This window comes from Siniperca chuatsi, linkage group LG18 (genome assembly GCF_020085105.1).
Source record: "Siniperca chuatsi isolate FFG_IHB_CAS linkage group LG18, ASM2008510v1, whole genome shotgun sequence".
In the NCBI taxonomy this organism is placed as follows: Eukaryota; Metazoa; Chordata; class Actinopteri; order Centrarchiformes; family Sinipercidae; genus Siniperca; species Siniperca chuatsi.
The window spans coordinates 12,130,533-12,144,699 of NC_058059.1; the positions used below are offsets into that span (position 1 = coordinate 12,130,533).

At 39.4% G+C, this 14,167-nt stretch overlaps 1 protein-coding gene across 5 annotated transcripts in view; it reads left to right on the top strand.

The window, feature by feature from the left end:
- Positions 1–14,167, top strand: part of LOC122865936 (mediator of RNA polymerase II transcription subunit 13-like) — a 79,270-nt gene that overhangs the window by 36,422 nt on the left and 28,681 nt on the right. For all 5 annotated transcript variants that reach the window (XM_044174983.1, XM_044174985.1, XM_044174986.1 and 2 more), the window contains exon 3: positions 11,438–11,522. In XM_044174983.1, coding sequence (XP_044030918.1) covers positions 11,438–11,522 — 85 coding nt within the window. The remainder of the gene's footprint in view (positions 1–11,437; positions 11,523–14,167) is intronic.

Here is a 14,167-nt window from a genome sequence, read left to right on the forward strand (position 1 = left end):
CTGGCAAATGCTAATATGATTAATGATATCATGCTCTTATATTTTAATCTGTTAGTGTGTTAATTTTAATGTGCAACAGTAAAATGCTTGTCAAGCTTTATTTTTTTGTGCACCAGACCCAGAATCAGAATCAGAAACAGGTTTATTGCCAAGCAGCTTTTCACATACAAGGAATTTGCCTTTGTATTTTGGTGCACAAGAGTGACAATAAACATAGTAAGAGCAAAAGTCAAGAATCATAAATATCAAACAGACATTTACATTAAAAAATACGAATAAATATGAAAATATATGAAATGATCTGTACAGTGTTTAAAACAAAGAGGACAGAATGTGCAAATGAAAATTTCCTCATTAATATTAATTGTCTTTTTCTGTAGACTTTCTTACATGATGTTATACTTACATTATTCAGAATATTTACTTACATTAAATCCTCAGGCGGCACTTTAAAATCAAAATAGATTTCCTTTTACCGTAGCGCTGTCATTTGCTAGATACTTTCCTTGTGCATGTCCCAGCACTACTAGCTCCTTGACACATTATTTTGACAGCTGCAGGTACTATCTGAATGAATGGGCATCAAAGGAAGCATCACTCCACTCTACCAGAACAACACTCAAAATATCATGGTCCTGAACAGACCCCATGCACTTGAGATGGCGTTGCAGACTACAAACAAAGGCCACTTTAGTCGCAGTCACTCTCCAGTCTCCCACTTCACAAACACTTCCTCTGGAACGATGAGTCAATCACATTGTTTCTGATCGTTTGTCAATGACCTCCCCTGATGTGGTGCTGTGGTGTGATCCGAGTACAGGCTGTGTGGTTACACTGCCGGTGAACTTAATGTGAGTCCAGCTTCCTTTAATTACATGGATTGCTTCCTAGTATGAACAGGCACGGGCGGAGTTCAGTGTCTAGTTGATGTCATGGTTGGTTAGAATGAGAAGAAACAACTTAAAAAAGGTGAAAGTGAGAAGAGGAGGTGGTGTCAGTTTTTGGAGAGGTGAAGGTTTCCTTTTGATGGCATTTAATATTTCCTAGCAGCTTAGTTTTTTGAATTAGTGTCACTGGCTTTCTGCTGTACAGCCTGAGTACAGCATGTGTATTCATTCCTATTTTTGACTCTATGGCTGTGTTCGAAATTGCATACTAACATACTACCTACTACATACTCAATCAGTATGTACTGCATACTGCCTACTAAATGAACGATTAAGTATGCCATAACCAGCAAACTATTACACTACACTGAAGTATTCTCAAGCAGTACGTCTTCTCTGCAACACAAGAGCAGTATGCATTTTGGGGTGGTTGAGTATGTCTAGTAAGCTCATGGCGCATACTCGTAATTCTTGCTAATCTAATATACTTCCAGGCATTTCTCGCGTACACAAAATCCACAAACTATGCAGTCGGAACGCACTACATACTCAATTTGGTTTCATGCTTAATATGAATAGTACGTTAGTTTGCGATTCTGAACGCAGCCTATGTCTATCACTTAGTTTGTCTTCAGTCAACATCTGAAGGAAGAAGGATGTTGTGCATTTTTGAGTGCTACTATGTGACTCAATCATGTGATTAATTGCTTGTTTGGTTGTTGTTCTCTCATAAGACAGGTTTCCATCCAAATTTACCGCAAGTTTTAAACGAATTTCCAGAAAATCAGCAATAGAAAATGCAAATTAATGCATGTTTGGCTAAGTCTGTTTCCATTACATTAAGTCTCATTTTGTTTTTATTGATACACCAACTTTTCTACCTCAGGCGAGCGTAATTTTTTTTTTTGCAATATTTAGAATTTTTCCACATTTTCCCAACTTTTTTTTATGCACAAATTGAAAATGCTCATTAAAACAGGTGGATGGAAATGCACTTATTGCAGTTCCCAGTGATCCTCTCCTCTCCTTCAATCAGCCCCAATCCCTTTATGGCCCATTTACAGTGTATCTGACAATAACAATCATCTAGGGTAGTATGATTTTATCCAGATGCAGCACAAAAGCATAAAATCCAGGTGTAAATGTACCCAAGACACATGTGTAATACCGTCACACAGACCACCACGTCAGTTGCTCTGAAACATCTGCTTACATTAATAGAAAACTGTAAATACAAGTCATCCTCACCACAAGCAGCTATGTAAACAGAAATAAACAGTTGCTGTTACTTCCTGTGTTTTCAGACAAACAGGATTAATTCTGAGAGGAAAGATTCTTCAGTAGTTGAAGAAAATTCAGGAGAAGATAATAGTTTCATGTTGCAGTTTGAGAGCCATAAAACTCAAAATGTGAAGGGAATACACATCATTGTAATGATACAGTTGACTAATAATTATATTATTGGTTAAAGGTCACATGATGAGCAAATAAACTCATAATATTGAGGTTTAGGCACTTGGTTGCACATCTGAACACACAGTTCTTTGAAAAAGTCACTAAGTTGCTCTTTGTGCAGAGGATATCTAAATAGAAGCTAAGGACATAATCTAAAAATGCTGAAACAAACATATTATAGTAGTGCCCATTTTAATGTTACCCACTCAGAGTCTATAAATTGTGAATGCAAGGTGACAAAGCCAATTTTAGAATTTAAAGGAATAATCCAACATTTTGTGAAATAAGCTTTTTTTTTGCTGTCTTGATCAATATTAACTGAATCTTCTTCAGCTGAGCAATTGATGCTTACAGAGTTTAGTTGCTTTCCTACTCCCTTTTATATTATTCATTTTTACTTTTAATTCTGTGCTGAAATCCAAGCGGCCAGTTGTGATTATGTGAGACCACAGAGACAAAATGTGTTTTCATGACAATGTGTGCAAAACAGTTTAAATACCACGTCCCATTCATTTAATCATTTCCCAGTGGCTTATGGGAAAACACTTGGCACTTAGCACTTAGCATCCCTCCATCCACAGCATCCCAAACATCAAAAGATTTGTGTGTGGTGTTGCTTTGTGCTTGTGTGTGTGTGTGTGTGTGTGTGTGTGTGTGCTGTGTTGAATGAGCTAAGTGACAGTCAAATTATGTAAGGGTGTGGGATAAGTCTGTTGCACAGTTGTTTCTTTTTTGATTGTCAGGGTTGGCGAGAGGCCAACGCGCAACACACACGCAAACACACTCCTTTTTCTCTCAGCATCACACAGAGCCAATTTTCATTCCCATACCTTTTTCGGCATGACTTTTCAGCAATCTTTCTGTTTCATGCAGACCTATTTTATTACTTCTTTATCTCTTTTCTCCTCTATTTTTGTCTCTCCCTCACACCAACTATCCCCTTGTATCCCTCACTCTATGTCATTCCTTTACACCACCAGTCACCCAAAACCCCTAAACACACATTCACACACACACATGCCGTTTTATAGCAGGTTATATTAGAGAGTAATCTCATTTTGTTTGTGATGTTGGTATAATAGCCCCAGCTAGATCCTCTCCAGTCAGTCTAATTACACCATTGACTCTGCATTAATATAGTAAATATCCTGTAAATTATAAATTACCCTGTCAACATGCTTCTACAGTAATGACATGCGATGGAATTATACACAGTATCGCTCCAAATCAGCACTGGGCTGACTGGTGAGATGCTAAATAAATGAAGGGGCTTAATATGTCATTTCTGTTTACCAAATTAAAAATAAATGAAAAATTCACAGGAAGCTGACAAATATAGAAATATACAGAAGAAAGTTTTTAATCTCTAAAAAGTGTAACACCACAAATTGAATTTGAACATTTGCCTATAGTGATATGTGCTGCCTGTCTTGTTGGCTTGATGAGAAAATTTGAGCTGTAAGCAGCAGCTGTTTTCTAGTGTTAACATGGTGGTGCAGCATTGTGCATTTAGTGCTTCTTCTTTGTTGTTTTTAATAATTTATTTTCCTCTTTATTTCCTACATGCCCAAAATGTTTGTCCCCCTTTTGAGTGTGTAAAAAGTGCAGCTTTGTCTGTGAAATAGATCGCTGTTTGCACGTGGAGAAGCTGAGTCCTCAGAGAATTACGCCTTGTCACTGTATACCTCTGTCTTTCTGCTTCTTTGTGTATACTTTATTTTCAATCTCCTGTTAATCTGGCTATTTTACACAAGCAGTCACACATATAGTAACACTCACGCCTCTTACTTCTCTCTGTCCTCTCCCTCTTCTCATCACTTTGCCTTATGCATGACAGCAGCAGAGGTGCTTTAGGCTCCTAGTATTCACACAAGGTCATCGCTGGCAGCAGTGTGACATGCTGTGTAGCAATAATAGCATGTGAATAAACCACAATCTGTGTTACTTAAAGCTGTGACATGATATATTCTGTGCAGATTGTTATGTCTACAAATTCAGAATTGTTCTGCCAACCTCAGCTGCACGCGCAGTGAGATTGAAGCCAGTTTTTCTACAACATGTGCTCACAAAGTTCCTGTTTGTGCTTTATTCTTTTTTAAATTTCAGTCAAATACCGACATCGCCAGAGCCAGCGATAGAAAACAAAGTGCTGTGAATTTGGTGTGCAAAGAAGTAACGAGGGGAAGTTGTGTAAGGGAATATTGAGAGCTTCTATGTTGACATGGCCTGGGTTGGTGCCAGCCACCCGTTCTTACCCTCCGCTTTGACCTCAGCTCAGGAGAGGTGGGGCTTTTCTGGCTGCAACTTGACTCCTTTGGTGCTAGTGGTGCTATTGGTGCAAAGAGACGACCAAAAACATTTACAGAATACTCCCATGGACAATTAGATATGTCACCAAATACTTAATGAGCAGGTATATACTGTAGTTGCTTTTGTGTGCTTGTGTTTCTATGAATACAAACACTCATGGCACAACACTCACACCCTGGTCCCTTCTCTTGCCTCTCTGCCTGACTCACTCCCACAACTATGCAAGCAACTCCAGCTCAGTCACCTAATTGATTCCAGACTTTCCCCTCATCCCTTTGCTCTCTCTGAGCCTCCTCCTACTCCTCGCTGTCACTGCTGCCCCTCGTTCTGTCCATCTAACTGGGATTTCTGGGTCTCAGTGCCTGTCATGTGTGCATTCAACTTGTTTGCTATTGCATGTAGGATATACTCATGAATGTGTATATGTAAACATGTTTGATGACGTTGTTGAGTGATATATATTTTTATGTGTGACAATATGATTGTCCATGGGTTTCCCGCATGAAATTCCATCTTTATTGAAATATGATCGCCATCATTAGTTGAGATGACTTGATAAGGGAGCCAGTTAAAGTTCACAGTTTTTAATGTTGTACAGCACTTTGGTTCAGCTTCGGTTGTTGGAAGGTGCTATAGAAATAAAGTTTGATTGAGTCACAGTTTAAAGGTTGTAAATATTTGAAATCTGTTTAATTCAAAAGCCCACAGAGTTTCCGGTTGGTGGTGGTGTGCTTAGAGGCATGGCAGAGACTCTGTTGTGTTCAGTTGACAGGTGTCACTGAAAAGTTTAGGAAATGGTATCAATAGAGCGTAAGAATGTGTGGGTGACTGTCACATGGACAGGGGTGGAGGATGCAGGGTGTTTGCTGTTTAATGATCTGAAGAGCAGATAGAAATGGGGGTGAACCCATAATTGTAAGCTTCCATCTCAGAGCTTATTACATTTCATGCATTATGTTTCAACAAGCATATTACATACAGTCTTTATTAAGAACATATTTACCCCTTTAAGTGTAAAGCATACAGTGAGGCAGTGGAGACTCACAGACATGGTTGAACTGAGTATTACAAGCATACACATCAGTATGTACAAGTTAAACAGTATGGCCAATGGTACAGGGTTGGATAAAAGGCATAGTCAAATGCCATGTCCTTTTGCTACCGCTGTCAGATGCTACTTGATGTTTAATCGACCTCGCCTGATCCATGGTCATGTGTGTAAAGGAATCTTTCCCATCAGCCAGCTTGATAATCATGTGACTGAAAACAAAAAACCCCAGGAGTAATAACACACCATCTAGGCCTGTAGTGCTGTGGTTGTCAACCATTTAACATAAAAACAAACTGGTTCGCAGGTTAACTTTCTACCTAAACTCCACAGCTGCTGAATTCACTGATTTACACAGCTATAACCAGAAAGTGCGGGCTCAAGCAAAGAGATTGTTACTGCTCAAAACTCACTACTGTTACCTAAGACAGTCATACTGTTTCAAATTGATGCTAAAGAGGAATTGTCGAAGTTAAACAAATGGGATAGCTATATGTAACTAACATATACTTTGATCTTATAATCGTTCAAGAAAAGTGTGGCTAATGGATGGAGAACTAAGTACTAAGTTCCATGGGAATGTATGTCTGATGACAAACAATGTTATTTTTCAACACAGATGTTGAAGTATTCATATTCAGTTATGGCAGCAATTACTGAACTGAGTAATGGGGCCTTGCTTCATCCCAGAAGGGAATAAACAGTTATTACAGTTTGGATTGAATCAACAATGGAAGTTGAGACGAATCAATTTATTATTTAACAATGTTATGATGTAACTGATCATAGGTCAGGGCGTTCTCCCTGTTTTGCCCTCAAACCAGGATTGGCTGTCTTAACACTGGAAATATGTGTCTTAAGCCTCATTAATACTTGATGTAAATCCAATTTGATTTTAGGAATAGATCTCAGTTTTAGGATGATCTTCCTCACTGAACTTTCATCAAAGCTTTATCTGGGCAAAAATGAGGCCCTTTTGACCAAAACGATTCAGGAACTGATGAACTTAAAAGTTTGTGATCTACAGGCACTACAAAGATTCAACATGCTAATGTTTGCAGCATGCTAGAACTACGGCCAAATAACCCAAATTGGAAGCAGATTTGTCAAGTGGAAATGAAGTTCCTGAAAAATAAGTTCCTCAGAAAGGTTCTCCTAACATCCTGTGAAAACGGGCCATACTGTCAATGTATTTTTGTTCCCTTTTTTACATGAATGAATTTAGGATATGTCCATTTTCTGTTTTGTATTGAGGGCTCAGTAGCTCAGCTGGCCTAGCTGCATCAACTCTGGCTCAGTGCCAGGGTAATACAGCATATTATTGCAATATTAACAGCCAGCACAAGGACAGTGAACTGCTATCACTATATAGGTAAAGGCTATAAGTGTTCCCCTCTGGGCTTCTTGTGTCTCCCTGCACACTATTCTTGTTGTTCTTCTGATGTCCATGTGAGTGTTAAAGGGGAAATTGGCACTGTTAGAAGTTTGCTGTTTTTGCTCATATCTCACAAATTTCCCCTTTATGTGGAGAATGCAACTGAGTCAAGAGATGCTCAAAATCTGAATCATCAGTGGACAGAGTGGAAGGAGTGAACAGAGTTTGCTGTTTTTGAAACAGCTTTTATGGCCTTTTAATTTCCCTTAGTGACATCTTGAGACTTTATCCAGCACCTCAGGGTGTCGATAAACCACTTACACCCATGTCAGTTTCACTGTCAGGCATTGTCTTAAAAATGTAATGTGAGCTTTACAGGACACTAATACATTTACATCGTGTATCCAGTTCTGTCACAGCAACTTACATCACATAATAAACCTGGGTGTGTTTGTTTGTCTTTGTTCACACACCAGCATGCTCAAGTGTTTTTTACCTGGTGATTTAAAAACTTTTAGTTAATATTGGAACATTTTAATATTGGGATAATGTTCTGATAATCATCGCAATATTCATTTTGCTCATATCTCCCGCTTCCACAAACACATACATCCATGTGTTCCATTTGTCTCCTGTAATCTCTTATCAAAGTTTAGATGACTAATTTGTGAATACATTCACTTGGGAAACATATCATCGTCATCATCATCATTATTATTCTCATCCTTATCCCTTTTTTCCTGTGTGTCCCACTGTCTCTCTGTTTCCCTTTCTGTCCATCTGTGCAGCCTAGTAATATCTCTCTCTCTCTCTCTCTCTTTCTTATTAGTAAAAAACACATAAGGCATGTTGCTATGCACAAGCACCACAGGCATTACCACACACACACACACACACACACACAGCAAACAGAGACCATCGTCTGCTCAGACATGCAGCAGGGCAGCTAATTAGTAAAGTGGCAGTGGGCTTTGTGTGAGATCACACACACACACACACACACACACACACACACACACATTTCCCAATGAGAGCACATAGCCTGCTCACTGCAAAGACACCACTGGACACCAATACTACTGGTGCTATTGATCCAAGACAAATGAGTGAATGAGAGAGAGAGAGGGAGAGAGCGAGAAAGGAGGAAGGAAGGAAACATGGAGAGGCGTCATCGTGTGCGAGACAGAGTGTTGTCACACCTCAACTCCCGCCTTCTCTCCCTCTCAGATCAATACCATCTTTGTGTTTGTTAGCGCAGTATTGTAATGGTGAATGGTCAGTCCCTCTGGTGGTGTGAGACCAACACAGTCTGGGGACGTGAAAGAGAGAGGGAGAAGAGTTGAAAGACGGATGTAAAAAATGAGAGAGAGAGGGCTGAACACACTGGGAAAAGAGAGAGGGGCGAACAGAGAGGGATGGAAAGACAGGGCTAGATACAGAGGATGAGATAGAGAGAAAGAGAGGTGGAAATATAGAGAGTGGTAGTGGCGACCCAGTTCCATCACTGCTTGTTTGTGTTTGGGGTGGCGCCACAGTTAAGAGCATCGAGGCACGGGGATGGGGGAAGGACGGTTGTGTGAAATAAACATGCATTTGTGAGGATGTTACCTCACTGTACACACATACGCATGCAAAGTCAGGTTTGCATGTGGCACTGAGGCACTTTGGGAACCAGTTCTCACACACACTGCATGCATGAAGATGAACACACACAAGCATACGTTCATAATGGTTCGGTCAATTTTGCCTGATGTTCCTTTCACGCTGATATGTTCATAGTGCTGATGCCAACATTCATGCACACTCCTCATACACAAACACTCTGCGACCATGCATATCTGTGCGCACACTGTTTTTGGACCGTTTGGAATAAACTACAACAAATATGTTTTTTGCCACATAAGCCCCCAGGCATTTGATTTTAGGATCACTCCACACAATATAAACATCACATTGGTGCATATTAGAAATTTAACAGTTTAATTAGGGCTCATCATTTTAAAAATTCAGTACATGTATTAGTGTTTATTCTGGTGAAAATTGGATTTAAAAAAAATCAATACAAAAATGGGTGTGAAAATTGGATTTGTATTTGCAGCACAGACTGTTGCTTAAATGTTATTATTGTTTATAAAAAATTTTTTTTTTTCCTTAACAGGAGCCAGGTGCATAGTCAGTCAGTCAATTGGCGTTCCCAATTTTTTCTTCGCTTTCTATTATTGGAAACAAACATCACTTTTGGCTCTATAGGGGACTTCTAAATCTGGGTGAATATCATTTTTTTTTAAAAATGGGTCTGCTTCTTTAAATAAACTAAATTGATGAGCTTTCAGTTTAATGTAATTGAGGTTGATTACATCCAGTTCCTTTAAGATCTTTCAGGCATGATGCAGTTCTCTGAAGCTCAGGCTGTGGTGAATGATGGATCATGCTGCTTTAAAGCCCTATTGCACTTAGCTGTGCATTTAGTGTCTACAGCGCACTTCTCCCTTGGGCCATCTGTGTTCCTCCTCTGATTAACAGGCAGTAAAAACTCAAAACATGGTGGTTACTGATTGACTGTTGGTGAAATCATTGTTTTATTTCACACTCCTTTTTCTATATTTACAATGTTTGTGTAGGGTTGTGTATGCATGCTTGTGTGGATGCCTGCCCTTGTTTGCTTGCAAGAGTGATTTGTCACACCTTGTGTTGATATGGTGCAGTGAGGTGGCTTTTTGACAGCTGCAATGTAAACAGGAGCATCTAATGTGGATTGCATGTTTTCTAAGCATCTAAGTATGTGCTGCTACCACTGTTGGGATTTGCAAAATGCATTGTACCTGCTCTTTTAAGAGCTACAAAATCACATGCAGGAATTAGGGCAGCAAATGTGGAAATGTTGGAAAAGTCCATTTCTCTGTGGTGTGCGGTTCAGTTTTGTCAACTTTTGGGTGGGAGTGTTGGGAGGATGCGAGGTAGAGGAGTCAGTGACACAGTTTTGGAGTAATAGGGGTCAAGAGGATGCGGTGGAGCTGGTCATGACGAGAGTAAATGAAGATGGGTTGCAGAAGATTGGCAGAATGGGGGAGGAAAAAAAAGTTGGGGGATAGAGAGAGAGGGAGATATAGAGACAGTGAGAGCTAATGAGCTGGATTTGCTAGAGACTTGGCATTCTGCTCGTGGTGCTCGTTCTATCTCTCTCCTCTGTAGAGGAGCTGGCTAGAGCAAGCTTCCTGTCTGAGCCCTGAAGCAGGAGTAAATGAGGGGGTTGGAAGCAATAGAACAGAGGAAGGAGGAGAAGGAGGAGGGTGAGGGGCGGGAGGGACCAGTGTTGAAATTGAATGCCAGGGCGCCATGTTCTCATCGCCAGCGTTTCCATGGTTACGGGGTAATTCTGGCGAGTAAGGAATTTTCATTCACTCTGGTATGAAGAAGAAGAAGAAAAAATCAGTAGGGAAATATCAACAAAGCAATAGAGAAGGAGAAAGGCAAAAAAATAAGGGAAGAGAAAGAAGAGGAGAAAGAGAAGGAAAGATAAAACCTCTATTGGGGTTTATGCCACCCATCCCCCAGGCGATCTGCCTCTGTCTCATTCCTTTTTTCTTATGTATTTCTGTGATGCTTGGTTTGTTTGCCACCACCCTATAAGCAAACACAACACCCACCCACAAGCCAGGAGCCCTGCAGGTATATGGCAAAGAACAAAGAGAAACACTGTTTCTGGCTCCTGTTTGTGTGTACGTTCGTGTGTGTGTGTGTGTGTGTGTTCTTTTTGGGAGGACGGCAGTGGGGGTTGGTGCCAGGGGTAGGGTCGAGGGGGGTTAAACAAATCACATTTGAGACATGTGGACTGGCTGCTGACATGTCAGAGACTCGGGCAAAGTGCAGCTGATTTGACCACGTTTGTCTTCGGCTGCTTAAATTTCACTGGCAAAAAGGTTTGAGTTAAAACTCTGTATGCATGTACAAACCTGAGCACGCAAGCATGTGTGTCAGCCTGCACAGATACAGGCACACTCTCACTCTCCAGCTAACTGGGGTTGACAACTGCATGGGGTTTGACTGGGCTGTTGCTGCAGCCAACCTGACAGCTGTACAGCCAAGCACCTTCTGCACACACACACACACGTGTACACACAATTTCATCTTCAGTGTAATTTCTGATATGGTGCAGGTTTTCTTATCAGCACATGCAGCATGTTTTGACAGAGTGAGCTATAAACACATGTAGTTAAACGCTGAATCATGTGTTGTTTAGTATCCACAAGCTGGTGTGTGCAGATGTTTCGCTGTCACAGAAAATATAATAACTTTTTTATTATTGAGATAATAAAATATTGAGATGTATAATTTGATCTTCATTTTCTCCTTTTCTTTCAGTGGCTGAGGAGGGGCTTTGGGAGTGCGGACTGTCCTACGAGTGCCGGACCCTCCTGTTCAAGGCCATACACAACCTGCTGGAAAGGTAAAACCATCGTCATTACCCAGAAGCACTTCATTAGCTGCACAGTGAGGGCTGCTGAATGATATACATAAAATAGAAAACTTCACAGCATATATAAGCAGCATATAATACTAAATATAATAAATGATTTGTAACACACTATAATATATTTGTAAGTGTAACTCCTCTTGTGGGCACCCGTAAGTGGAGGCTGGTGTATAAACAGATAAGGACCTACAATGATGTAAAACTCAATTGTAATAATATAAAGCATGTCTTAGTTAGTTATAGTTATAATCGTTGACAAATACTGTGCATTAAACACTTAAAAATGTCCTTATAGTTGCGTACAACTGCATAATGGCTGTTATAAACCATTTATTAAATGTTTATATACTGCTGCAGTGTTTATATAGTGCTTATAAATACTAAATAGGGGAGTTAAAGTAAGGTATTTTATAAAAATTCATATAAATATGTTTTTGTTAATTTAATAATATTACTATAACTGAAAGTAGGATGTAGTTTTTGGTGCATGTTTGATTTAGAGAGCGTGTGTGTGTAGGATGTGAGTTTTCCTGACAGATGACTAAAGTTGATCTCTTAGTTTACTGGACAAGACAGACCCCAGTTAAAATGCCCCCACATTCACTAATATTAAGAATAATAAATCAAAATGATTATTTATTTGTTTTTTATACTTAATATATATAGCATAATAAACATACATCTTTAACATTTAACATCATCAGTAATTGAAATTACCACTATATATCATTTGAATTATATGCAAAAATCACCAAACAAAAGAACTTCATGTCGTATTGATATTTTAGTTTTCTTCCAGCAGTTTCACCTTAATGAAATTACAATATGAGTGCTGAATCACTTGCTCAAGTACCCAAAGCTCTCCTTTCTGAGTCAGAGCCATCTGTTAAATGAAGCAGCACATATTTGCTATCTATTAAGTTAAGCATCACTGATCATCATAGGGGCAGGCTGAATTAACCTTCCTATTACCTTGAAGCTAACTCCTTTTATAGCTCACTATTTCAACCCAGGAGGGATCACTTACACTTTCTCTTTCATATAGTACAGGTGAAATTGACCTCTGTCACTGACTGTTATAATTGTCATTATTTAGAATTTAATCTGAATTAACCGAGTCTTAATCAAACAATTACAGATAAAGCAATTATGAATATTTCAATAAAACAAGCATAGAAAAAATAACACTTACAAAAGACAAACGTTAAGAACTACATTACAAAGTACAATAAGTACAATGAGTAAAACTTTATGTACAAACTGTGAGGATTTTGTTGGATGTTACTGAATTTGTCAGTCGAAGTTCCAGAGACTTTGTCATTACATTTGTTGAGTTAAGGAAGTGGGACATCTGCCACTGGGGCTAAGGCTAGATTTATAGAAGCCCCCTGCAGCAGGCTTTCATATGGAGTGATTTGATTTTATCATTGTTATTGATAGACATAAATTATCCTCAACGCCTTAGTCAGCTCAGAGGTTAAAATTTGAAATCATAATTTCATGCTTGTTTTCCAGTGTGGAGTTTGGAGTGGGACAGAAACAAAAGATATATACAACATTTAGCAAAATGTAACATTAGTCAAATTACCCTAAACTATATACATTGGCAATACATTTTACAGTGCCATGCTGTAGGATATAATTAGCTGTGAGAAAAACAGGGGCATTACTTTGCCAGTAGGTTTCTAAAAGTGTGTGGTGATGGCTGGTGTTTGGGTTTACCGCTCTATGCAATTTTTGACAGTTACTGTGGCCAGAAAAAAGACATCTGGGTAACATAGTGGTGCCAAGATGGAGCTGAGTTGGGATGAGCTAGACACAAACATCTCAACTAAGTGTGATAGCTTGAGACACCTGTCAATAAAGCACACATGCCGTCCCAAACCTATTTCTCTTCAAAGCTGCTGTAATCAATACTATATATTATATTAACAATAGGTCAGATGATGTGTAAAGTGAAAGGAGTTGCTCATAGTGGCAAACTCAGAGAATTACCATCCACCTGTACAGTTCCCCCTGTGCTCTATGGAGTACACCAGTGTCGTTCATCTCCTTGTGCTGGTTTTATGGCCCACAGCTTCACGGTTTTGGTTCAGTGTCACCCCCCTCATCACCTTCATTTCCAGACGCATGCAGAAATGGATGCAAATGTTGCTAACATGATTGCCATATCAACTTTATACGGTGATAGTAAATGTGATGGTGATAGGCTGTGTTTACAGCCTGCTGTGATTTCCCCATGTGGCACAAAAAAAAAAGAATGCTTAATAATATTCGCTTGGTAGAGGAGTATATTTTCTAACTTGACATGCAGTAGAAGAAGCAAAATTGGTGTTTGAGAGCCTAACATGTTGTTGAAAAAATATTGGGTTTCTAATGAAGAGTTGGTTGTAGCCTATTGGCTTCAATATCAAGAGTTTTTTGAGCCAGCATTTAGTAGCTATTGAGGGTACTACACCTGGAGGCTTTTCAGCATTAGCTTCAGCATTTACACACAGTAGTTGCTCCATCGATATAATGCACTGTTAACTCCCTTATGGTATATTCTTTGTAAGGGCTCCAATGAAGTGACCATGCTTAGGGATGCACTGATCTGATATGCCGGATTGGTATCGGGG